The sequence below is a fragment of the Meleagris gallopavo genome, chromosome 9, assembly GCF_905368555.1.
Source record: "Meleagris gallopavo chromosome 9, MGAL_WU_HG_1.1, whole genome shotgun sequence".
Lineage (NCBI taxonomy): Eukaryota > Metazoa > Chordata > Aves > Galliformes > Phasianidae > Meleagris > Meleagris gallopavo.
In genome coordinates this window covers 15,610,048-15,637,668 of record NC_139412.1, presented here as the reverse complement: position 1 = coordinate 15,637,668, position 27,621 = coordinate 15,610,048, and the positions used below count along the sequence as shown (strand labels likewise).

The following is a 27,621-nucleotide window of genomic DNA, read 5'->3' as shown; positions in this document are numbered from 1 at the left end:
CTGCAAGCCCACTCTCATGGGCCTCTCTCATGATAAGAACTTCTGAAGGCTTTCACTTTTATTGAACTAATGGGAGTGTCACACTGATATTCTGCTCCTTTCCTTTCTAAACTGGGTCTTGAGGACCAAATTAGCCAATGCCTCTAGTCCGATGGGGTGCTGCCATGACTTCTCAGTTGTTTATTCCAATATGAAGTAGGAGCTGCTCATATCTGAGATGAGCTTTATGTAACTCCATCTTCAGATGTAAAATGTTGCTATTAATAGGGTTGCAAGCTAGAAAATACCTGATGTGTTAACCAGGAGAAAAGACAGTGCTCCATAGCAATTTAGGACTGCAAGACAGTTCTTGCCATGCTTGAGATAGCAAGGGCCTGTTACCTATGCTGTTCCCACAAAGAACAATCAACACTGAGCTGATCCTGATGATGCTGTTGGAATTTTTTAGACGTGTCCATTTCTTGAACACAGAACAGTTTGGCTTGTTTGCTGCTGAGAAGAAAGAATTGTGCCATCACTGCTGGCATTCACGCACTGCTTTGAAAGCAAAGATGTCATAGCTGTATTTTGAAAGCAAGGCGTACTGGGACATTGTTGTTCATATGGAGCTAGCTAAGCTTTCCTGTCCTCAGAAACGTAAAAGTAGACTTAAAAATCAGAAGACATGCTAATATGCTTGAAGTTAATCACGGGCTTTTTGCAAAAGCGGGACCCAAATTAATGTATAAATAACTTCAACAAAGACAACAAAACTCCTTTTTGACTTTGAGCTTATAGGAAATCTCATTTTTCTCGCTGCCTTTTTAAAACCTAGGAAAGAAGAGTTCTGGATTTAACTTACCTCATTGTTCACAGAGATGCTAGAAATGGAAAGGCGCATTACAGCAGGTCAGATCTCTCCCTGTCATTCCATTTAAGTAGCATATTTCTTTAACTTGTCAGAAATGAAAAGCACAGGAAAAATCTTTAGACCTTCTTTGTGACAATTCTGCCAGTCAGCATCAGTATTGTATTTTATTGAAAGATTTAATAAACTCATAAACTACCAGGGTTTTGAGCTGTAGATGAGGCAGTCTATACTTTTGTGATCTAATTTATTTTCTTCCTTTTTTCATTTCTAAATAAGGAGAGATAAAAAAAACCTTGATTAAAAAGACTGAACTGACCAGATCAATTCAAGTGAAGGGAAGATGAGCTCTTATTCGTTTTCCTTACAGTGCTGCCAAAGTCATGATAGCCACTTCTCTATGTAAAAACACAAGCGTATCCTCTTAGCATGTATTTGTCAGTGACACTTGTTAAACTCAATGCTCATGGAGACAACACTGCAGGAGAGTCCTAGGCCTTTTCTGATTTGTTATGTTTTAGTGTAGAGTTGCTACACTGAAACTGATCAAGTCTAGAAGTGCTTTCCTCACCTCAGTCTTTACTGTTGAGTTTTGCCTTCAGGAATCCTAGGTTCCAGAGGCCAGTGGCGAAGGTTGGAGCAATGAAGACTTACCTCAGTAGAGTATCAAGTCAGGGAACTTTTATGCAAGATGGCCTGAAAACTGAATTGCTGGCTTCAAAGGGTTGTAATCAGCAACACCAAATCCAGCTAGAAGCTAGTTGCTAGTGGGATACCCCAAGAACTAATATGTTTAAGCTTTTTATTAATTTATCTTAATGATGGACAAAGGGCATTCTTAATGAGCTTACAGTTATTACAAAATTGAAAGGATTGTTTGATAGGAAAGCTAATGTCATGCATCAGGTACAGACTGGGTCTTCCTGGCACTTCCTGGCTGTAAAGCAGCTCTGCAGAGAAGTGTTTAATGGCCCTGTCAGACAAATTGAACACAACCGTCACTGCAGTGTCACAGCAAAGATGACCAACATCTCTCTGGGCTGCACAGGAGGAGCATCGCCAACAGATCAACAGAGGTCATCCTTCCCCTCTGCTCAGCCCTGGTGAGACTGCATCTGAAGTACTATGTACAGTTTTGGGCTCCCTAGACAGAGATACGCTAGAGCAAGTCCCATGGAGGGCCCATAAAATAATCCAGGGGCTGAAGCATCATGAGAGAAGTGGAGAAGTGGAATTGTGTTACCTGGAGAAGAGAAAGCTCAGAGTGCAACTTAGTAATGTGTATGAATATCTGATGGGGAGGACTGAAGAAGAGCTAGACACTTTTTGGACAGTCTCAGTGATTTTGAGTCTCAGTGGTGCCCAGTGACTAGATAAGGACGCAGTCTGAAATGCAGGAAATCCTGTTTAAACATAAGAAAAATCATTTTTACTGCGAGGGTAGTCAGACACTGGAACAAGTTGCCCACAGGGGTTGTGGAATCTCTGTCTTCAGGGACATGCAAAATGTGACACATCCTGAGCAGCATGCTCTAGCTGTCCTGCTTTGAGCCAGGCTGTTGGAAGAGACAATCTCCAGAGGTCCCGACGACCTCAGCTGTTCGTGATTTCCTACATCCATGAGTCAAAGACAAACCAATGATATTCTTTAAAAGAGAAAATATGACTGCTCTGTTCTGCTTCCCAAACCTGCACAATTCTTTCACTTCTCCATTCCTTTTGAGCCCACAGACCCTTCTAAAATTGTAAGAAAAGTTTAAGAGCTAAGGCAAAAAAATTGCGTTTCCTATTTGTTATCGTTATGGCTGGTGCAGTGAAAACCACTATGTTCTTACGCTTTCATTCAAAAAATTACTTCCCCAGGCAAATGAAAAACTGAAATTGGCAATGCTGATTTAATTTCTCAAATCTGGCATATAGGCCCACACTTCCAGGATGCCAGCAGTCTGTGACTTTTGTTTTAACATGAGGTACATTTTAATTAAGTTCTCTCTGGATTTTCTGTTAATTAATCAGAAAAATACAAACTTTTTTTGGCTCCATATCAAACCCAACATTACATTCTTTTTATCTACACAACAAGAATTGTTTGTGATCAGACGTCTGAATTATTAATGATAGTTTCCAGTCTTTTTTTTTCCTCCTCCTTTGTTCAGTGTAAAAACCTGTAAGATTTTCTTTCAGTCAAAGTGAAAGCAATATTAAGTCTTGGAAGTGAAACTTACCAAAGACATGTAGCTCTGTGAAATCCTTGTCCTGTAATCCTGGCTTTCTATTCACCACCACTATTCAATATCTCACTTTCTATATAAGCTTCACAATATCTAAACAGTTGATGAGATTTATTGGTTATATTCCTGCTCTCTTTCTTCAAAAAAAAGCTTTGTCCATCCCTGCACTCCCAGAGGAGTAACATTGATGTCTGTGATTGTTTCTGCTGGGCTCGCTAATCCAGCAGCTCCTGCAAGATGCTGGGCAGTTGGTAGGGGTGGAAAGCAAGGGGGGAGAAGAACTGCCCTCATTAAGATTTAGGATAGCATGTGTAGTGAGTTTTAAAAGCATTGCTAAGATCCAGTTAAATAATTACGAACTAACGTGGTTGATTGTATGAATAGAAATAGTAACAGGTCATTTTTGAAAGATGCTTTACAAATTAAAGCATGACTGTACTGTATTGGACCTTTCTAAGGAATTAAACAGAGTTAATTCTGACATTTTGGAGGCATGACAATAGAGGAGATAGAAGTTGAATCTGATCTATGCTAATGAGTCCTACATTTCCTATGTGCAGTATTTCTCCAGATGCCTGTAGCAGCTCCTTGAATGTTTTCCTTACAGCCCCTGACTTCATCTGTCATGGTATTTTCTCTTAAATAACCACATTTCTGGATAGATCTGTAAAAGCTTTCTTATTTTTTATTAAGGTTAAAATGGCAAAGCATGCTGTTGTTGTTAAGCTCTTTGTCTCTAACCTTTTAAAAGGAAAGCGCTGCCATTGAGGTGAAATTTAAACACACAGAGAATTCATTATGCAAATAGCGCACACGCCAGATGATCTGAAGGAAGCCTGCACATTTCCATAGAAAACAAGTGTGAGTGTAGAAAAGCAGATGCTTCCTACCAACAGAGTGTACATACAGTTCTCAAGAGGACCAGAACAGCAATTTATTTTCAGTCTGCTGGAAGTATGCAAATTCCTACAAAACTAAATGTGAATTTGAAAGAAATGACATCTATTAAGGACAAGGCAACCCAAAGAGACAATTGGGAACTTAATAATTTAATCAAGAACCTTAAGAGGCTCCTCTGTGTATCCAAAGACAGTGACTCAAATGTCATCTCACTTTAGCAAGGACATAAGTGGTCCATTGAAAAGCATCGCCTGACCACTTGACCTGCTCCTTGATACAGTCTGTGATACAGCTGGTCAGAGCTAGGCTTGATGTTTCTAACTTTCAGTAGTTCACCCTAGAAAAGTCTGAGTTGGTTTCTGTCCTGACACATGTTATCACCACATTTATTAATTAAATTCTTTCTGCTGGACTTTTTTCCCCGTGACCTAGATGGAATGAGATGGATGTTACTGAGGCTATAGCCTGAAGGCAGGGGAATGGTGCTAAGTGCAGTGGCATGATTTGCACAGGAGCTGTTACTGGTGAGCCATCAGCCAGCTCCGTGAACATGGAGAGTTTTTTCTCTCCTTTCTACAAAAGTACAGTATTACTGGAATGACAGTAGGAGCACGTGGGATGGCAGAACTCAGTTGCCAGCCAGCGCTGCCCTGCCTTGTCCTCTTCATCTTTGCAGAGTCCAGCTGTTCAGTTCAGCCTGCTGCTTTTCTGTCTCTTTACTTTTCCATTTAATGGCTCCATTTGCACACAGAGATAACCAGCTGGGGTCAGGGAGGGCAGGAGCTGTTGGTTTAGTGGAAGTGCCGCATTGTATTTAGTACAAATTTTGACTACACATGTAAGGTCAAATTTCCCCATTTAGATGAGCTGGAAGTGACATGTTTTCAGTCCTTTTGAACTCCATCAAAAGACAATGAAGGTCACTGCATATAACTAAGAAATAAAGCATATATGACAAGGTTTGGTCAGGGCTCTCATGGCAAGAAACCCCCTGTACAATGAGTACCATCAGAGCCCCCTGTGCCAGCACATTTCAGTAAGCAGAATGAGAGGCTGGGCTGTCTCATATGCTTCTCACACACCCCTAGTGAGTTAACTAGGTAAGTAGATATATTGGTACCTCATTGCAGAGCAGAAATTATTGAAGTGATAGCTAAACTGAGTATGGTCAGCGGGGAAACACTGTGGTCACAAGGGTGAGATTGCCAAGTAAGATCATTTTCAGTGGGAGAGTATTCAGCCCTGTGGGTCAGTCTGGTTGGTGCAGTGCCCGTGTTTTAAAAATGCATATGACTGCATCATGTCTGTAAAGTCAGGTGTATAATATTCATGCTCTTCATGGATTGGCCATAGAAGATTATAAAAATGTTCATTTTCTGTCCCATTTTCTACTGGTTGAGATTCATCCGCTTTCTTACGCTGAGTAACGTAATTTTTTTCTTCACACAGGTTGTAATCCTTGGCAAACATTCTAGAGGCTATCACTACATGTTAGCAAACCTGGTAAGAACTTTTTTCTTCATTACAAGTATAGCTAAGGTTGAGAGGGTAATATATTCTGTTCAGGTTGTGTCAACTTTAATCAGCAGAAGAGAAAATGCCTGAGTGAGTTCTTGGATTATGAGAAATGACTTCAGTAAATACTGGGACTGGTAGGTTATAGTCATTTGTAGTCAATTATGGTCTGTGTTTTATCTAAGCAGCTAATATCCTCTACTAATTTTAAAGTAATGATTTAATTATGTGTTTTCCACTAATTTCTGTCCTCATAAATAAGACACTTGGTAACCATAATCTTCTATGTAACATATTTGAAATTTAGCACTCTAGGAAAAATAATTGTAGGATATTTACATATAAAATAAGTGATGAAAAGCTGCAAATTAAAACAATAATTCCACCAAGTAAAATGGCCAGACTGTTCAGCCATTCATTTTTATTACAGAGTGAGAGTGTGGGTTGGTGACAGCATGTGTACTAGCCTACCAGGATAAAACAAGACATTTTTATCTGTATCAGGGCTACTTCTGGAATCTAAAATTGGCTTTCAGGGGTGTATGTGATGGCTTGGAAACTGAATCCAATAGAGTCCCTTAGAATAAGTGTCATATTGTAGTTGGTCCTTGCAGAATCTAGTTTTGGTTTCCGTGTCTGCTGTGAGCAGAAAAATGTTTTCTCAAAGATCACACTTTGAAGTTAGCAATCCCACTTGGAAGAATGTTCTCTGCATTCATGTTTTGATCTGATTAAAACAGAAGACAAATTTTAAAATATCCTTACTTAATATGAGTACTGTACGACTTTAAAATGTGCCATTTTGCTTTATAAGGATCAGTCGCGATCTGACTGATTATACTGTAGAGTGTGCATAGAAATACGTGAGTTCTTACTCTGAGTTGCCTTTTAGCATGTGTAAGCACTGGCATTCAAGTAAACATGACTGCAATCAAGTCACGCTAATCAAAAAGACACCAATTTACTGCCACGGGTATAAATAACAAGAGAGTGGGAGAGAATCCTACCATTATGTTTGAAAGCAAAATGTTAAGCGGTGCTCTGACTGACGGCTGCCTAGCCAGGAGGTTCGTGCCTCGCCTCCGCAGAACAGCGTGGCTCTTCAGTGGCTTTCTGTTCACAACACTGAAGCTCTGCACGCTTTGCTCTTCAAATGGAAGTGAGATGTTGGTCAGATTTGCACCAGGACAAGGAGAAGAGGAAGAGGTGTTTCAGGCTTCCCTGCTGTTTTCTTTCTGACCAGTGGATGTTACGTGTGACATAGCGGTAACACAACAGGACAGTTTTCCGTGGCAAAGGTCTAAACCTTAAGACATTTACAAATTCTGCTATCACAGTCCCAACTGCTACTGTGATAGTAATGGTCTCCATGGTCGAATGTTTTCAGCTAACAAGAAAGAAATTTGGTGGTTTCTATTGTGCCAAATTTCTAGCAGGTAAAACTGAGACAAAGAAAAGGTGGTTTAGATGGCAATAATTTTTGTTTTTTACGTGTCCTCCCAGGGTTTCACAGACATCGTGCTGGAGAGAGTGATGCACGGAGGTGCCAATGTTACTGGATTCCAGATAGTTAATAATGAAAACCCAATGGTTCAGCAGTTTCTACAGCGCTGGGTGAGGCTCGATGAAAGAGAATTCCCAGAAGCCAAAAACTCACCATTAAAGGTATTTATTTTATTCTGACAATGGTGGAGATTAAATGAGTTACTTTAAAGCAATTATTTGTTATTTAAGAATTGTATTAGTCCTCCAGTACATAGTGTGTTTGTATAAAAAATAAAATAATCAGCTATTTTCCAGAGATACTTCCTACTGTAAGGTAAATGATGCTAGAAACTGCTCTCTAGTGCAGCCACCAAGAAAGATGGCATGGCCAAGCCCAAACTATCTTAGATGTTAAACTACCTTAGCATCTTTAAAAGGTGATAGCACCCCTTCTACCCATTGGTAGGTCCCATTGCATGCCTGGGGACTGGTCGCATAGAGGCTGAGCTGCACCCCAACTATTCCAGGATGGTTCTGATCACCAAACAACTGCAGACAGTTGAGTGTGATTGCATTCCCCCATGTCTTGGCAGAGTTTAGTTCTCTAATCACATAGACACAAATCAAATGTGTTCTCAGACAGGGACAGGAAGCACTCAGCTGAATTGGCATTCAAGATGACTTGTAATAAACACAGAAAAAAAACCATAAGTGGTGCTAAGTACAGTAATATGCATGTTGGGAGATAAAGGGGCCTCTTTCACAGAGGGTTTAAATGCAGTGGGTTTAACAGACATACCAGGGATAGTCTATTCAGAGTGGCCGTAATTCAGAAGAAAGGAGTGGACTGGACACTTCACTGTGGTCTCTTCCATCGCTGAGATCATGTGATTTCTTTGGAGAAGGAAAATTATCTTATGCCATCCCACAGCCTCGGTGGCATTTCAGAAAAAACAAGGAAAGGCAAACAGGGCTTGATTTGTTGATTACAAACTACTCCCACTTTCTAAAGCTTCCTAGGAGTGAGGCAGAAGTGAAGTGTTGTACTAACCTTAAAAGCTCTGACAGATAGGAAGTTAACCTGGGAATATTTTGTTCCACTTGAAAGCAATTTACCTTGAGGGAAAAATTACTCTCTATCCTTAAAAAATAATCTTAAGTGTATCATACAAACATAGAGAATGTATTACCTTTCCACAAATGTACCGCTCATTATAGAAATGTGCACAATATTTGTCAATCAGACAAAAAGCATACTTAAAAATTGATGTAAAATATTTCTGATTAGGAAATAAAATTGCCTAGAGATTAAAGCCCTGATGTTTAATTTATTCCGTATTTTATCAGTCTTTCCCTTCCCTCTCTCTTTTTCTTTTCTTTGCGTGTTCATGCATTTATAATCAGAATTCAAATAAAGTAGAAAATTAGATAGCTCTCTTGGCATGACTTGGAAGGGATTGCATTAAGGTTACTGACAATTGACGCGTTCTGCTGAAAAAAATTATCACTGTAAATTCTGTGTAGCGTTAGATTGGACAGCTATTACAAATTTATTTTTTTTAGCACGAGAACAAATGCCTGATAAAATTAATACCACATCCTATGTTGTTCTGTGGAATGTGATATAATCTTTTTTAACTAACAAGTCAGTTAAGAGGAGAGAGTGAGCACTGCAAGATTACAGGAAGAGGTAAAAGTGGGCAGGATCAAAAAATGCCTGTGCCCTGGCACAGTCAGAGCAGGAACACACTCCAAATGAAAGTTTATAAAGTGCTGTCATTTAAAACTCAGTAAGAGAGGCTGCTGTATAACCTTCACAGTGCTACCTTTGCACTCCTTTTTTGTTTTGATCCGCACATGCAGGTATGCCTTGTTCTGTGCAGACTTCCTAAGGCTTTATATCAAATTTGCAATAAGATGATACGCATTTCTAAGAAATACAGACAACTAATCGTGCTGTTCTGCCCTACAGGACATGCCTCTCCATTCTCATACAAAATAGTGGAAATGCGGAGGGTCACTCAGTTACAAGGGATTTGAAATCTGTTCTTCTAGACTGAGCACATTCAATTGCTGCCAGTGTGCACCAGTTGAAATGGTTTCCCCTAAATTGCACAGACCCCTAAATTACAGGTGTGCAGACTGACAGTGAAAACCAGCAATGTTATGTATAGAACCTTCTGTCCATCCTAGGAGAGAAGAACTTTCAGACAAGCACAGGAGCGTGGCAAAAATGTTTTGGAAAAAAAAAAAAAAAAAAGTGATATTTTTGTAGGTAATACATTGGGAGATGTCACCAGATACATGCATCAAGCAATGGATGAAGTTGACAGCAGCATGAACAATTCATTAAGGACTCCCAGGGTTTTGTTGAGGACTTGTTGCTACACAAAGCTTATCACCTTCCTCAGATTTACAGGGGTGTGAGAGAAGGCAGATGGGCAATTACCAAGGAGATGTAATGCCTTACGTGTGTTTTATGATTGCTAGCTTGTATAGCTGTCTACTAAAAATGTTAACTGATCTATTCCTGGCCACAGATGCTACCTAATCAGTACTGTGGTCCAAACAGAAATGATTTATGTTAGCTTCAATTCAAAACCATCCTGGCAATCCTGTTGTAAAGAAAAAAAATTACTTCAAGGAATAAACAAATATGAGCTCTTGCTATCAGTAGCAACAGGGGCCGGCATGGAATTGCCAACTTTTGTAGTGACATCATTTAGATGAACAAAATTCCAGTTAAACTTATACTTTATGCAACTATATACTTGTTCCATTATTTTAATCCTTATTGTTATTATTTATTTCAATTAGTCATTTTAAATAAATGGAATTGTTAAAAAAAAAGCATCTGTAGCAAGAGACAGAGAGCAGGCAAAAGAGCTTCTGACCATGATTCTTGTAAGAGTATATTAAAGATAGAAGGACTTATGATAAACCTAGGGTGATTCTAAGATTACAATCTGTCATTATGTTCTATTTGCATCAATTTTAGTATACATCTGCCCTGACCCATGATGCAGTCCTAGTCATAGCAGAGGCTTTCCGTTACCTCCGAAGGCAACGTGTGGATGTCTCCAGGAGAGGTAGTGCTGGGGACTGCCTGGCCAACCCTGCAGTACCATGGAGCCAAGGAATTGATATAGAAAGAGCTCTGAAAATGGTAAGGGCAAAAATACTGTGGCTATTGGATGTGTATATTTCACAACAGCAGCAACTCCACAGGGGCAGAGCTACTCCATATACAGTTTCTGCACACAAGAACAACAGCTGCTTTTCAGGACAAAAGAAAAACAGCAAAACCAAACTTTATGACAAACTCTCAAAGATGGCTAAGACGTATTCAGTAGCAAGCAAGCCATAACTAGTTAGTTCTCAAAGAGTTGGCCAAAATCACATCCCTGTAGGAGCAGTGTAACCCCAGGGCATCTATAGGCTGACTTTTCCAAGACCTTCTGCCTCCCACGAAGTGATCATGAGCCAGTTTGCTATGCACTGAGGGTTTCTAAAGTCAAGCTCAGACTGCAAAGATGATGAGCAAAACCAGACTGGGTCTTCAGCATGTGTATTGTACATCATGCAGGGATACATATCTTTATTAGCTTGAAGACACGTATGTAATTTTTTTGTAGACATAAGAGACAGGAGTAGAGTGTGCTTTTGATCTGGCTCAAGTAACTGCAAAAATAGTTGGATAACTAAGTAACTGTAAAAATTTAGGCATGAAACTGAAGTGAGTGAAATCAGAACTAAGCCCCTGTTAGGTAAAAACAAATCCTGGGTCAGACCTCGTAGTTTACTGATGGCTTTTTTATCGCCAAAGTGAAAAGATTATATCCCAAGATTTATTCTCCCCTTCATTCGCTTAAGGAGAGAGACAGTTCAGTCTCACATTGTCAGAGCTATTCTTATGCCATTGGGTTGCACCCTAACAAATGCACTACCTGGAGCATTGCCCTCATTTGAAGAGATGTTAACTAAACTTAATCTTCATAATAGTTAAATAATTTGTACTGTCTATTTGAACTTTATTGTAAGTGAAATATAAAACCTCTTTGAATGAGATACAAAGCATTAATATCAAGAAAGAACATGAACACTGCAATAGGACACTATGTCATGCAGAGAATATATTTGAAAAAATGTCAATCACAGGATATACAAAGCCCAAATCACAACTGGCACAAAAGTAGGTGTCAAACTTCCAGCAGGTTGTAAATGAGGTTCATGTCATCTTCTGCAATCACTGCAGATCATCCCACAGTAGCACTGCCTGTTGGACCCCACTCCATTCATCAGTCTCCTCTGGTCAGAAGAAAATTTCATCAGGAAAAAAATAACAATTCCTCCTCTCTGCTCCATAACAGCAACTCAACAATATTTTTCAAGACCTCCCAGAAGTGTCCTTATGCCAGCAAAAGATGCAGTGTCACACTACAGTTGCCCTGCTGGCAAAAGGGAAATAGGCATTACCTGACTGCTTCCCTACAGCCTCAAAAGCTCTGCATGTCTGTGTTTCTAAATGTAAGGCACCAGATAAGTGACAGACAGTTTACCTGAGCAGATCTGGGCAGTTATAAATAGTCACTTAATTTGTGATTGCCTCTGCACACTGCTACCAGATACGTTCTGAGTCCTGGTGAGTCTCCCTGCCTCTCTGCAGCCAGATTTTGAGAAGTGCTGAGTTTTCCCACCAAAGATAGAAACAAATTAAATTTGAAGTCAAAAGGTGTCAAATGCACAATGCTCACATCTCAATACAGCTCAGGATGAACCAGACCTAACAAGCTCTGCTGAGACATACCCTGTGCTAGGGTAGTCAGACAGCTTCTAGCAAGTGCCAAAAGCAGGCACAGCAGCTCACATCTGGCTGCAAATTATATGTCAGCTACTCTACAAATGCTCAGTCTACAGTTGATAAAACCTCTTTGGAACACATTTGGCTTTCAAAGCCTGGTGCACATCTCTAGCTTTCTGGAGACAGGAAAAACTCACAGATTCTTCCTGACTCTTGAAAACATGAGCTGCTAAAAGGGTTCAGACCCACTAACTAACAAAAAAAATCACACAACTTATATGTCATTTTGAATTTGGCTCACTGGATAATTTGGGGCCAAAGGAATTTTAACTTTTTAATGTAGCCTTTCCTTGTCCGTCATAAGAAGTTTAATTGTACCATCTCTAAAGCATAATGAACAGCTCAGTAACCAGCTCTGAACATCTTCAGGACTGTGGTTTCACAGTTTCCCTTTGACGAGTTTTCCACCACACATTTTTGTAGTTTCTGAAGCATTCTGCTGAATATGAAAGCTAATTTACTTCTACTGCAGTTTCAGACTGTTACCCCTTCTGCCTAAGATGAGAGCATGCCAGTGTCAATAAGTGATAAATGGAAATACCTCACACTTTCATACAGGGAAATAAGAAAGTTTTTCTTTGAAACAAATTACTTCATACTTCCCTTTAAAGTTATTCATGTGAGTACGTAATGGTAATGACTTACCGTCTATACACCCATCCATCCAGATTGAGACCAAAACCCCATAAGCAGTAGAGACAATTGTCTATGTTCATTCAAATACATTCATTCCTTTCTCCTACGCTGGGACTGATCTTAAAATAAAGCACTTCCCAGAATGAGCAACGACATGAAATTCTGGTCCATATCACAAATCACTCCATGCCATATTGCGAGGGCTTTAATAGCATTGAATTGTTGCAGGTAGCTCGCTGCTGCAAGCCCTTCTACATCAGTGAACCTAGTGTGACTAAGCGTGGCAGAATCAGTCTTTCTTATATTTAACATGCATGCAGGGCTAATTTCACTTACTTACACTTAAATGCAACTCATTCTGCAGTGGTGAGTCACCAGCAGAGTACTAACTAACAAAGGATATGTACGGCTGAAACTGAGAGAATTGGGGCTTTTTTATTATGAACAATACCACCGTCTGTGCCAGAAGTGCTACAGGTTTCTTGTATGGATAAAAATTGTGCTACAGCTAGTGAGTTTCCTGCAAAATGTAACAGAGGAAAATATAGAGTGAATCTATTATTAATATTTTTTTTTCTATTTTTTGCCTTAAGGTGCAAGTTCAAGGAATGACAGGGAATATCCAGTTTGATACTTACGGGCGGAGAACAAATTACACAATTGATGTGTATGAAATGAAAGCTTCTGGATCAAGAAAGGTCAGTTTCAAGATATACATTCAGATTTCATATCTTCAGAAATAATATTTCTGATAATACTATTCCAGCAAACTAATGGAACTCAATAATGCTGCACAGCCACTGCAAAAACAAGACCCAGAGGAATCCCTGCCTTCTTGCTGTCTTCCCTATCCCAGGAACCTTGTTCTATTCTGTTTCTGAAACATATCACTCATCCTACTTAATATCTTCATTGGTTTCCATTTCAAGTTCAAACCCCACTTCTTCTATTAGAAGCCACCTTGAGCTTTTATGCTGAGCACTGTGCCTGCTGTCATGTCCCTGTGCACAGCCCAACCTCCTAAATTCCTCTCCATCTTTCCCTTCTCCAACGGAGGCCTCAGAGCAATAGTGAAACTGGAATGAGTGCGTTTCAGAAACCTTCTGAAATTAACAGAAAATAATTTGGGTTTTAATTAGAATTTTCACTGCTTGTTCTCTCGTCTCCTAAATAAAGTATAGATGCTAAGTGGCGTGACTGCCTTTTATAAAAGCAATTCAGGGCGAATTTTCAAAAATAATTAGGTAGGCAGGTTCTCAGGGGTGTTGAGTGATGAGTCTGAGTAGATAAGACACATCATCCCCCTGATTCCAGAGATAGTAGGTACCTAGTGTGTTTAGTCACCAGTGCAACTCTGTAAACTCTTCTGCACTTATTTGATAACAAAATACCTCTGGACATGACCCAGACACTCAGCTAGGTTTACAGCACGTCTGTGCAGAAATATAAAAACTGGTGTAGTAATAGCATAGCAACACAGCCACAGCACCTTGAAGGTCAGCACAAGCCAGCTGACAAACAGTCACCTCCTAGTCAGAGGGTTTTGTAATCCGCACTGAGGATTATGCTGTTGTGCCTGCATTGCTAGCAGTGTCTGTGCATCTGCTCTGAAGCTCTCAGGCACGTCTGCAGGTGCTGTCCTCACTGCCTGAACTGCAGCAGAATACTGATAAAAAATTCAAACCTGGATAATTTGACTCAAAGTGCTTTGCAGTGTTTTCTTGTCTTTAGCACCTTTTATGCTGTGGATACAGAGGAGTTTATTGCACAGGTACCATAGCAATGTGAATTTAGTATGTATTTTCACTTCGATTTGGCTTGTATCTATTAAAGCTACTGCAACCCTGACTAAATTTTTGACAGTTCTTGTTACAAGTTCATGCACCAAAGCCCTTGTAAATATATGTAGTAAGGTTAACAATATCCCTTTTTATAGGCTGGTTATTGGAATGAATATGAAAGATTTGTGCCAACATTAGATCAGCTGCCTTCTAATGACACTTCATCTGTGGAGAACAGAACCATAGTAGTCACTACCATCCTGGTAAGTTTAATGTTCTTAGCGTGTTTGTGTTTAGGAAATAAGATGCACGGCTCCTGAGATGTGTTAAACACCTTGTCAGGAGTCTGGTGTTGAATACTGTGTTACTTCAAGTGACTGAAAAGTTCAGTATCCGCCAGAGATTTGCTGAAGGCTTGACACTGCAAGCTTCTATGCATATCCTTGAGTTTACTCAGAGGAATCCCACTGAGCTCAACATTGTGCTTTCCTGCTTCTCAGACACTTGAATGCCATCAAATGCCTCATATAAGTGAAGTTATGCATGCATATGATTGCTGGCAGGATCTGGCCTTCCTGCTGTAGGGTCAAATCTTGCACCCCTCACTCAGGTACGGCTTCTGTAAACTCAACCCCTGTGGACTGAGGAAGGGTGGTACAGTGAAGCCTGTAGAGAACTGGAAATGCTCTAGCACTGGGATTAAAGCTATGTATACGCATGAAATTCCAAAGGAGTAAAGCTCTTCATGTGTTTCATAAACAGCAGTACCTGTGTTAGTCCCATTGCTTCTAGCAAATGTGGTCTGTGTAGTATTGTTTGTTACTTTTATGTCTGTTACGATTCTACAAAGCATGATCCGATTTTATGCTCTTTCCTGAAGCATTGTGTTTTATACTCCTATGAAGTTAGCAAGATATAATCAGCGTTTTGGCCAGAATTTTCCAAGATGGCTAAGGGAATTCAGTGAGGAAAAAAAAATGCTGTTGAGGATTTTAGCCTAGCTTCCTTTAGGCTGCTTTGAAAATATCCCCATCAGAGCCCCATCCTAGGCCTTGGGGGACTTAGCAAATAATTTTGCTGCTACAGCTGTCGGGTATGCTCTATAAACTCTAAAAACTGAATTATTACTACAGTGATGCTATTTGACTGTCTAATAACTTAAAAAATGAGGCCTAATCCTGCAGATAATAGTGCAACTTTGTTAACGTGGAATAGTCCTGTTGCCTTCAATGGATCTGTACTAGGAGTAAAATCTATAGTATGTTTGCCTGTAGGATCATGCCAAGGATTTTTAAAGTGTGAAAGTCTGTCTGCCTAATTTCTGTACCAAAGTAGGAAATATTGTAAATATTTGCCATTAATATAAAGTAAGGATCGTAACATCTCTCATTTTGTATGTTTTAAAGCTGTGTTTTACATTCATAGACTTTTGATCTTTACTTTTGTTTCAAAGGAATCACCATATGTAATGTATAAGAAAAACCATGAACAACTAGAAGGGAATGAGAGATATGAAGGATATTGTGTAGACTTAGCTTCTGAAATAGCAAAACATGTTGGAATAAAATACAAACTGTCAATTGTTGGAGATGGGAAATATGGAGCTAGGGACCCTGAGACTAAGATATGGAATGGCATGGTGGGTGAACTGGTCTATGGGGTAAGTTTCTCTTAACCTTCATTTTCATGTTCTTTATTATGAAAAGTTATGCTCGAAGTTAATAAACTGCAAAATAAAGATAATCTGTTTGAATACCACTTTTAAAATTCTAGATATTTCTTTGTAATGCCATTTTTATAGCCTAGCTTTCTAATCATGTCATTAAAAGCAAGTGTCACTTTTTTATCACTGTTCTCCAAATCAGATTCCACAAAACACTGAAATTTGCATTGGGAAAATTTCAAATTCCTTATCTACAGCAGATTTTCTACTTTTCCCTTCATGCACTGCTCTTGTTCTTGCCACAACTTCTTTTTCTCGATCAGTCCTGTGAGTGATGAGGGCTGCCCCGAACATTAAAGGTGTGATCTTACGATGCTGAGCCTCGTTAGATCACTGAGATCAGTTTTTGTTTGATCAGAGACCAGAGATTCAGCACCATGCTTGCTTTTCAGCATAAGAGGCAGTACAAGCCTGAAACCACCCACAATTTTTTCTCTTTAAAAATCAACTGTGTGTGTCAGACACACACAAAAAATGTAATTCATTATATTCCTCTTTATATTTCTATATTGGGTGTATTTTGCTTTCTTTAGTAAGAAGAAAAACAGTCTGGAATTGCCATTTTAGAAACTTCTTTGAAAATGTGAATTTTGGAATGCTGATACAATAAGCCAGATGGAAGGGGGAGAAAGTTGGCTTTGCAGAAAAGACTATACAAGCTGATATTTCATCTTTGCTTTTTTTCCCCCAAATGCTAATGAGATGATTTGTGATTCCACCCAAATCCTCTTTACAGTTTATTTTTAACAACCCTTCCTTTATTAAAAATATCTGTATAGAAGTGAATGTTTCCATTACATCCTTTTGTTCCCTTGATGAGTGTAGTTTCTAAAAGTCACCTCAAAATTTCCCTATGATAACATAATATCATCATCTCTTGCAAAATGTGTGGTGAGATAACTCTTTTCAAATGAATTAGTCTTTTTTAAAAGTAGTTGCTAGGTTTCCAAAATTTTTTTTCGTCTGGAGTCCTAATCCTTTATTACATATTTTCTAGCCTATTTGACTTCAAATATTTTATGTGAATGACATGATTTTGTGGTGTTGTATTAATGGGATGGAGGGAAATCTATTGTTGAACATAAACAGGGCTCTGGATCCTGGGGTTTCTCTTTGGTTTCCTATTGCGTTGAGGTTTAACATTATCCAAATCTTTGAACATCCAGTGCTTCAGTTCTGTGATTTGGGAAAACAGTATTTCCTTTCTTGGAGAATACAAGTACATTAAGATCATCTGAAGGAAAGGCTTAGTTTAGTTTCAGGCATAATTGCATTGCAATGAAAACCTAAACCCTCAGTTTCCCAGTGTGTGGTTCAAGAAATATCAAGAGTATTAGCCGTAATTGGGTCCTTTTGATATATTTGCAAGTGACAAGCAATGAAACAGCTTATTCACTTAAAAGAAAAATCATATCATACACTAAAGACATGACAAAAAGAATCTAAAATTACTTCTAACAGCCAGGGCAAAAGGACCAGAGGAAGAAAGGTGCAATACGGGCCACTGCTTCTGGGATGGGAGCCAAGTAGGATTAGCCCATGCAGCTGCTGAGCAGTGCAAGATCCATCTGTATGAAGGGCCACCTGAACCCAGCCTTTGCTTGGATAAGCAGGCTCCCTACTGCAGCCTCTTCCCTAGCTCCCTGGGATGAACCTCACTCAGAGCTTGCCTCCTGAGCATCAGACTGAGCCCTCTGGCCCAACCATGCCTGTCACCTGCCCAAACCTGTGAAGTACAGCCTCACGGGCACTGTTGACCATATTTTAAAACAACCCCAAATCTGCCCATGGTGGTCATTTTCCCCACAAAAAGATCTGTTCCGTTCAATTCTGACACAGTTTTCACCCATGATTAATGAAAATTTGAGGATTGTTTCCCTCCCTGGCCCCCAACAGCTCCTCCTTGCACACTGAGAGCACAGTTACTGAAGCCTCTTAACCACAATACTCAGTTACTCAAAGGTCAGATGCATCCCTTGAGGTTTGACTGCAGACCTGGGTTAATGCTGATGGCTCCACACTGCTGAGCAAGCTCCCATCCTGCTGAGCTGAGCAGCCAAGCTGGAGAGCTGTGTGCAGAAATCCACCTGGCTTTCTGCTAGCAGAGGAGCAGCTCTTGGCCTCTGAGCACAGACCTCAGGAGACCCTCAGGCACTTTCCCAGTCCTGTTTGCTGAGATCATGAGATACCCTTGGCCCTTTCCTCCAGTTGTTGAGAGAGGGCTGTGTACAAAACTCACAAGGATGTGCAAAAAGCCCTTAAGAAGGAACAGTACTCTAGATGTGATAATTATTAGGAGCAACTGTCTCAATTATGTGCTGACTTCCCTTTATCTCCCCAGGGCTTAAAACTCTATTAGGGATCTAAAACTGTACATTTCCCCTAATGCCCTTGTGAGGCCTGTCTGCAAAGTGACTGTCATATTTGGCTCTTCCAGATTCCATTTTGGGAAGACAAGAGGGAGATTAGATTTTAAATGCGTTTATTAGCATGTATAGAAGATAGACATGGGGGAATCAAAGGGGCCTGATTGGTTTTGGTACCAGTTACTCAGCAGCTGAACTGAGCTGTGGCAGAAAACAATCTTTTAGATTGCGTTTGTCTCAAGTGCTTCATCTGTCAAATGCAGAACATTCCTGGCCCGACAAGCATGCCACTGCCACCCACACTGCTGGGAAGTCTTACCAAGTATTTTTTAAACTGCGCTCTTTCTATGCATAGACTCACGCATGCAACCCTTTTCTAAAAGTGCTCTTAGCACAGCCATAGCAAGTGAATGGCTTGGAGCTTTAATGCCAAAACCCTAATTAACTGTAATTAATGTTTAGTTTGTGCCAGTTCTTTATTGCCATTACTCCTGCTTCCTGTGGGATACAGCATGCAGCCAGGAAGGTGCAGCCTGGTCTTCACAGCTCCAGAGCCTATACAGGAGGGGTCTGAGTAGAGAGGATGTGGGAAAGAAGAGGAGGAATGGGGTGGTCCAGCGCTGCAGGCTCAGGTGACCAGCACAGCCCTGACCAGAGCGTAGGGCTAGCCTGAGCTCAGCACCAATGGGCTAACTAGGGCAGTCCCAGGAGTCACACATCACCTGGGACAAGCACACTAAAACACTTTCCACTGGAGACTTTCTCCCTCCCTTGTCCCCTATAGTACTTCAGGGCTGGCTGGAGGGCACAAAGGCCTCCTGTGCTGTCAGCCAGGTCGACCTCAACTGGACCTGCTTAGACCTTTTGGTGTTGCTTTGCACCAGGCTGTGTGATAATCTGGCTGCAGTGCAGGACTTGCTCTTGGCAGCATAGAGGTGGCAGCCCCAGATGCAGGGAGTGCTGGCCAAGCAGGTGTCCCCAAATGGCTTTGCTTCCTACCCAGAGCCCAGAAGTCCTGACAGAGATGAGCTAGCTTTTGATTTGTTAGCAATTACTAAAAGTTGATAATAATAATTTTATAAAAATTTGACATCGGAAATGAAAATTGGTCGATTTTTGATAAATCCAAAAATGTCATTTTAGGTACAACAAAACCTTAATTTTGATCTTTTACTTTACTGGTATCAAAACAAGACTTTACCTTCTACCATAAAAATGCTAATGTAATGCACTACTGTTTTTTAAACTAAGAGAAACTTCTAAAACTAATGGAAATATTTGACAATAGCAAAGTAAGTAGTGAAAGCTGTTTTCCTGGGCATTTTAGAAGAGTACTTTGCATTCTTAACTGAGACTTGAAAAACTTTAGAAAAGTATTTTTAACTCTTAACTGGAATTTGAAATATATCAAGTTAAGTTTACCTAACACTTAAGTGTTCCCAGATCTATACATTTGTTTCATTTTAGTTGTTCCTGGTGGAGAATGGTGTCTAGTTCAGCCAGCAGCAAGCTCTAGGTTCTGGACACCGGGTAGCACCAGGACCACTTTATCCCACTCCTGTGCAAACCTAAAACTTGCTGTACATATGAGCTGTATTCCCCACTAAGATCTATGGTGCGTGCTTATTAAGGAAGCTAAATAGCATGTTATTAAGACAAGAATTATTCTCATTTCTCTAGACAAACTGCCACCCCATCCCAGCGCATCCTGGGGCAGCTCATCCAGGTCCAGGGCCTGATCAGACAGACACCTGCCTTCTACACCATTACAGCAGCTGAAGCTTTCTCAATTTATGAGTGAGCCGCTGTTTAAATCCAACCAACAAGGCAGGCATTGCCCGCCCCAGTCGGCGCTAACAAGCTGCCCTCTGCCAGCACCACTGCAGCCGCCCCTCCTGGAGCGGGGCTTTATGTGCGGGGCTCTGTGCCCGCCTGCCGCCAGCCCTTGGCACTGCTCTCCTCTCCTCTGCAGGCTTTGATTCCTTCCCCTCTCAAAGAACGCCACTGTTCTGCTTTCACCGTGCCACCAGGGAAAGCTCTCTCCCCGGGCCTGATGCTTTCAAGTCGCTGAGGCTAATTGAGAGTAGGCTGAACACGTCTCTTAATTGTAGCTACAAATGCTCTGGGAGTGGAAAGAGCAGACAGACCTTACAGCCCTTAAAACTCCCCTCAGGTGACAGAAGGTCTTTGTAAGAACCTTTCAATATGTAAAACAGCACCGAGGAACGAAGCCGGGATGTAAAGCTGAGGCGGTCCCCAGCCACAAGGCCTCTGCAGCTGTTTTTAGCGAGGCTGCCCACTCCTGTCCCTGCCCAGCTGGGCCCACAGCACAAGTGCTCTGCCTCTCACAGCAGCAGCAAGACCATGACTGCCATGGAAAGCCTTGGGGTAGCAGCAGCTGGGGGAAGGCTGATCCCCCTCCTCAGAGTGTCCCTTCTGGTTTCACCAGGGCGAGGCCCATACAGCATGGCTCCCAGCTCCAGCTGTACCACACCAGGTGGGAGGCACAGGCTGAAAGCAGACCTGCCTCCACTTCTCCGTCTGCAGAAGACAGCGATAGTACCTCAGGAGGAACAGTGTGCATCCAAATTAGGCCTGTTTTGGACAAGGAATTCAATTAATGTCGACAAACTACAGCAGCCAAGGCCAACTGCAGTTTCAACACTGTAAAATGAGTTTTTTTCATGGCTCGGCTGATACGCAGTACAACTTCAATGCAGTTTGTTGCTGTACTGATCTCAGCTGTTGTTTCTAAATAAGTGTGAGCAAGTGTGTTAGAAGCACAGTGCACTCCTGGTCTGGCCTTCCAGCACACCCTGATATCTGGGGAGATAGCATGTTCCACTGACAAGGCAGCTATCAGGCACCATAGGTGAGGTGTTGCTCTGTCCGACATCCTGCACTGATGGTCTTACACTGCACAGTCAGCCATCTTTCCAGCACAGTCTCATCTCAGAAGCATTCGGCACCTCTGGAGTGCCTGGGGATTTGGCTGCCAAAGGAAACTGGGCAGTGAGCACCAGGCACAGTGTTACACTGTTTTGGTGTGAGCACAGGCTGCACAGGGAGTGCAGCCAGCACCAAGTTTCTTGGAAAGCCACGCACTAGTGAAGGAATTCTTCAGTTCTACAGGCAATAGCAACCAAAACATGTACTAGCAGAAGCCTGTCCAGTATCTCTTCCTACCTCTAGTGCATGTCTTTGAAGATAATGAAACTCGTCTTCAGGGCTGTAAGCAGATTTCCACCCCACCTCTTGGATTACAGAGGTGGAACATCTTATCATTTCTTTCTCTGCACGGAGGGATATTTCCATTTAGTATTTTTCTCCTTCCCCTTAAGAGTTTTGAGATATGCAGCCTCCTGGGGTCGGCTTTGAGCAGAGTGGGCAGCGCTCTGTGCTGCATGTCCTCCCTAAATCCGTCCTCCCACACTGGTAGGCAGAGACAGAACAAGCCTCAGAGGAATCCATGACATTTCTCTCCCAGCTTAAATGCAGTGAGGATGATGTTTGAAACGCCATTAGTCATGAGTGATTAGCAAAGCTCAGTTGTTGAGGTTCCTAACTGCCCCCCCTCCAACTCTGCACAGGGTAAGGCATGTTTGCAGTTCTGTGGTGTTATTTTTAATCTAGTTCAATTTTTATGGGTTCTGCTTATGTGCAGCCATAATAAGAAGAGAGATTCACAACCACACTGCAGTTATTAATTATCTGTGGGGGTGCTTAGAGATTTTCATAAGCTCTCCGTTTCTAATATTATATATCTAGATAAATAGGCAGTAAGTGCTCTTATTTTAACTTCTCTGATGTAACTAATAGTTGGGAACCAGGCTCAGGTGCTGCACTGTTGCTGGGCTGCTTTCAGTGCCAGAGTTGTGGATGGTTTCCTGAGATCCTATGTCTGAACCCATGCTGGTTTCCTTTGATGAAAACAATTGCTGTTGTATTCACTGAAGACCAGAGGATGTTTATTTATTGGTATTCCCAATATGTTGAAGGCCTACCAAAAATGGTGGGAAAGCAGGAAGACTAAGGTGTATTAGAAAAATAGGTATTTATCTTTCTGCTAATATTAATGTAATTTAAAATCATTTAGAAAGAAATTCATGCTTTGTGATATGAATGAGGACATGGTAGCAATCAGGCATTTAAAAACTGGTTTGTCAGTGCTAAACAGCGCATCAGCTCCATAATCCCAAAGACCCCACAGGAGCATCCTGCATGAACCCAGATGTTCGTGAAGGAGATGCAGACTTTATTGCACGCTGCATCAGCGCTTAGAAAGAACTCCACTGTGTCTCCTTCGGCAATTAATATATTACTTTGGGAGAATTCAATTTCTCTGAGTCCAGGAAAATGCTACAGCAAATAACAGCACCTATGGCTGATCCAGCCCCTGACGAGCTGTCCCATGGCTGATGGCCCTGCACAGGCTGCAGGGCTGCTCCCTCCCACTCCAGCTCCATTTCTCGAGCAGTCATTGCTAGGGGCTCTGCGGAGGTCCTCATCCACTCAGCTCACTCTAATAAGGATTAATATGTAATTACTTCATTAGTTCAATTTGAAATACAGTAGCCATGGTCAAAGTGCTTAGTCTTCCAGCCAGCAGTGGACACTGACTGCTTTTAAAACAGATGTCCTGTGCGTGTCTTATACTGACCGCAGACATTTAATGTTGAACAGCAGTTCAGTAAGCAGTAGCTAAAAGACAAATATGTGTTTGGGGAGAATTCATCAGCGAGCAAGCTGCAGAATCGAGTCCCTTCCCTACACTCTACCCATGTTCCCTGAGGTCTCTATTACTTCGGTTATTAACTCATTCATCTGCAAAGCCAGTAAACACCCAGCATCCAAAAGCAACTGGCACTTCTAGTTTCTAGATGCATGCCATGATAACATAGCTTTTTGCAGCAAGCAACCACAGATTGGGTGAGGGTTTTCTCCTCAAGGAAAGCAGTCACTCAAGGGGAAGGGCAATGTCCTGGTACGCATGAATGTCTAAAGGAGCTGAAGAGGGCTATAGCAAAGTACACCATGGGCCATGGTTTCCAAATGGCTTCCTTATATGTGTGGATGAGGCTTATTTGATTATTCCAAGCCATGAGTTTGTACACATCCCTCATAGCTGCACATGCAGGTACAGATGCTTAGGAGGCCTTCCTGAGGGGCTGGAGGAAGCCTGGAGGTTGTGTGTGTGCTCATGGGGAATGGAGGCAGGCCCAGCAGGGCTGCCATTGGCCTCAGATGTGCAGCACCCAGGGCTGCCTTGGGAACCAGGGTTGAGGCACCTGCTGGTAAGCGAAGAATTCCTTTACGAAAGGCTTCGCCATTTCTGCTTATTAAACTTCAAATTAAATTAAATGAAATGAAATTAAAACCCCCCCACCACAAAGAAATCTAAACAAAACAATGAAACTGAACTTAGTAGATCGGGAAATCAGATCTTGGTGAAAGTCGAGTGTATCAAAATCAGATTTACATAAAGCTATTTTAAATTATGACACAGATTTTAATCACTTCTTATTAACATTTACAATTAATTCATATTCAGACTTCTACTTAATTAGGATTTATTTTTCTGTCAGAAAGACATACACACTCACTAGTTGGAAACAAAAGTCTGATTTAAAAAGGTGCACAGTGATTTAGTTACTGGTAAGTTAAGCTTTCCCTAAGAACCACTTTTTCCTTCTGAAATTCTTAATTATCAACAAAAGGCCATCTTTAAGAGAATCAACATCATGAACAGTTACAGAATTGTTAAAAGTGGGCAGAAGATTACGAATAATGTATGTGGACTCTTGCAGTAAAGCTTCTTCTTAAAAGGCAGAAGAACTTTTTTTTTTTTTTAAACATTCTAGTCTCCTTAAATGTAATTTCTGACACCTGCTTGAGTACTTTGCCAAATCAAGGCTAGGTTGTCTAAACAGCGTGACTTGAATCTAGTATAAAAACACAGACACAATTATATATATATATTGAAATTCCATTATGGAATACTATTTTTAATCAAGTAACCAAGTAATTTTTATTGATTGATTGATTGATTGATTTTCACTTCACATTCTTACCTTCCCTTGGAATTCAGGAAAAACATAAGGACTGAAATGAAAGGGTGTTGGTTCCAGACATTATCTCATTGCAAATTGCCCTGGTGAATGACAGTGCAATGAGACGAGATTGTGCTTCCGTATGATCCATCCTCAGAACAATGTCTATACTGCAGATCTGTAGAGTTGAGATTCTGTGTAACAGAATGACATTACACTTTTCCTTTTTCCCCAGATGATCTAGGCTATTTACTTCTCAGAGATTCACAGATCTGTATTACTGCTCTTAGTGACCACAGAAGGCTGCCTGGTTCTTATTACCCCACTGTCCTTCCATCATCTTTTCTTTATTGTAATGGAGTTTCAGAGGAATATATAAATTACAGTGCCCAAATCCAGCTGAAATTCCATGACTAATTACTTATCTTAGGTTTATCTGGAATAATCAGTAAGGCAACAAAACTTGCTGGTAGAATGAGAAAGAAAGCATCCAAATATAACAAACACATAATTTGTCCAGAGTCCTGAGAACAAATGGACAGATACAGGCTGTTACTAGAAAATGACACAGAAGTCAAAATGACATACCATGTTGCCGTGTCTACCAGATATACAGGGACACACTTGTGCAAGAAAGAAAGGATGTGTTCTCATACTTACCCAAGAACTATTTTTAACTCCTCTTCCTGGAATTAAAAATTTATTAATGTCAAACAACTTTTCCTAAATAAAAAGATTAAAAAGCCATTAAACAATCCACATAAATTTGAAATCCTTAACACAATAGTTTCTTTTTTGTTTTTTTTTTTTTTCCCCTATGAGTTAAATATGTTTTTATGTGTTAAATACTGTTCATGACTGAACCGGACTACAGATTACATTTTATATGTGGAATATAGACCCTATACATTATCCTGAAAAGTACAACTTCAATTGCAGTTTCATTGTCCAATTGAAATAGAGTTTATTCATCCATTTTAAATGAACAGAAACATAAATACACATTGGTACTGATCTCCTTCTCTTGAGGCCCTTGCACAGATTTGATTGTAATTTTTCTTGTTAATAATTTTCTGTCGATATCACATATTCCTTAATCAAATTCAGTGATTGCCAAATAGGTTGAAAAGAAAATGCTTCCTACTCAGTTTTGTAATTCATCATCTGCTTCATTAACCTGAGATTCTAGATTGTGATTATGTTGCAACTGTTTTGTAGCTAACTTGGCCTTGTTTTCCCTTTTCAGAGAGCAGATATAGCTGTTGCCCCCCTCACCATAACATTGGTGCGAGAAGAAGTCATAGACTTTTCCAAGCCTTTTATGAGCCTGGGAATCTCCATCATGATCAAGAAGCCTCAGAAATCTAAACCGGGTGTATTCTCTTTCCTGGATCCTTTGGCTTATGAAATTTGGATGTGTATAGTCTTTGCTTACATTGGCGTCAGCGTAGTTCTTTTCCTAGTCAGCAGATTCAGCCCTTATGAATGGCACTTGGAAGACGGCAGTGAAGAACCACGTGACCCTCAGAATCCTCCTGATCCTCCCAATGAGTTTGGAATATTTAACAGCCTTTGGTTTTCCCTGGGTGCCTTTATGCAGCAAGGATGCGATATTTCTCCAAGGTTTGTTTCATATCACTCCATCACCTTTTTGCATTTTATGGTCATTTTCTGATGCCATGGTGCATATATGTTCCATTTTCAAATTTATTATTAATTCTAAATTTTTTGTTCTGACATTTCATTCAGTGCTGAGCATCATCATCAAGTCACTGTGTTTGCTAAGTCACCTCCAGAGTGAGTGGCATTGCCTTATAATGCTGTTTATGCATTTCTGCCAAACTTATATACACCATGTTAAGGCTGTAAAATGCATAGGGTTTTCTGTTTTCAGCAATGCTTGGAGGGCTACCGTGTTTTTGCTGCATATCTCATTTTACGGTCATCTCCTTGATGCATAAAACATATTATGCTTTGCAAAATAAGAATTATTTTTTGAAAAGTCACATGCAACAGCACTTTAAAACACCTCCACTGTCATGGCTTCTGCTAGATTTTTTTTTTTTTTTGGCTTTCTTTTTTACCTAATTTCTCTAATTTTGTTCTTCTTGACCCATCCTTTCATTTACTACTAATTTGCTTACAACCATGTTTCATATAGACAGATCTGCATGTGCACCTGTCTGTCAGCTATTACATGCTGTCCTGTATGTGTCATCATTTAAATCTAATCCATCATCCCTATGCTCATAGTCAGTATGGTCCAATAAGCATTGCCAGTTTCCATACTTTTTTTTTTTATTCATGAAGACAGTCTTTCTGAGTAAGGCTTTGGTAAAGTATGTTTGATATTAGCTCCAGTTTAACAGAGAGTGCTGCTAACTATTGTGGAATTGTATTTCTTCTTCAAAAAAGCACTTTGAAAACCAACAGAGAATAGTGAAGTTCTTTCTAATTGAACAATACAAACCTCAAATGTATTTTGAATAGTATATATGTTACACTTCTACACACACACTGCTAAAATACTTTGATGACATGCCTTTGATAAGCAGTCAAATTACCTACACGTAGTTTCTTAGTGATGGAACATTAATTCTGTTTTGTATGAAAATAATTTTAAATCCAGTTTACAGCTATTTTAATTATTAAAATGCCTGTGTGGTACGAACAGGATGCAGGATAACAGGATAAACAGGATAAAAAAGTTGCTAGTCAAATCAAGATATTTTGACTGAATTTTGTCTTCAAAATGCACATTGGTAGCTTCCACATTTGTGCTCAGAAGTTATCAAGCTTTCCTAAGCGAATTAGTGGAAGACCTCTTGAATGGTCTCACTGCAGCAAGTGACAAAATCTCATGGAAAGAAGTTTCACGGAGAGTACCAGATTTTCAGTTAGAATGTAAAAATGATTCTTCAAGGTCACAGTTATTGCACATTTAGATCTCCTAATTGCAGCAAAATCCAGAATTTTCAGAGATACTGGCATGTGCCTGTCAGTATTTGATGCAAGTCGTTCATGTGTTTTAAAAGCTTTGATAGCAGCAGTTAGATTCCACATGCAGTTGACAGATATATCCTATATAAGGCACGCACGTGGCTTTTTTGCCTGGACAGAACCCTGCACTATTTATTGTTCACAGCTCCCAGTGTTCCAGTGTGCTGCCTTGCTGTAGCTGTCAGCCTTCTCCTTGTGTTTATACACTGTGTTTCTGCCTTATTCC

The 27,621-nt window shown here is 40.5% G+C and overlaps 1 protein-coding gene across 16 annotated transcripts in view; it reads left to right on the top strand.

The window, feature by feature from the left end:
• Positions 1-27,621, top strand: part of GRIA3 (glutamate ionotropic receptor AMPA type subunit 3) — a 542,807-nt gene that overhangs the window by 481,137 nt on the left and 34,049 nt on the right. For all 16 annotated transcript variants that reach the window (XR_014884948.1, XM_085230480.1, XM_085230478.1 and 13 more), the window contains 7 exons: positions 5,428-5,481; positions 6,997-7,158; positions 9,977-10,144; positions 13,069-13,173; positions 14,412-14,519; positions 15,710-15,916; positions 25,642-26,018. Coding sequence is in view for 15 of the 16 variants with exons in the window: in XM_085230480.1 (XP_085086606.1) it covers positions 5,428-5,481; positions 6,997-7,158; positions 9,977-10,144; positions 13,069-13,173; positions 14,412-14,519; positions 15,710-15,916; positions 25,642-26,018 (1,181 nt within the window). In the remaining variant the exon portion in view is untranslated. The remainder of the gene's footprint in view (positions 1-5,427; positions 5,482-6,996; positions 7,159-9,976; positions 10,145-13,068; positions 13,174-14,411; positions 14,520-15,709; positions 15,917-25,641; positions 26,019-27,621) is intronic.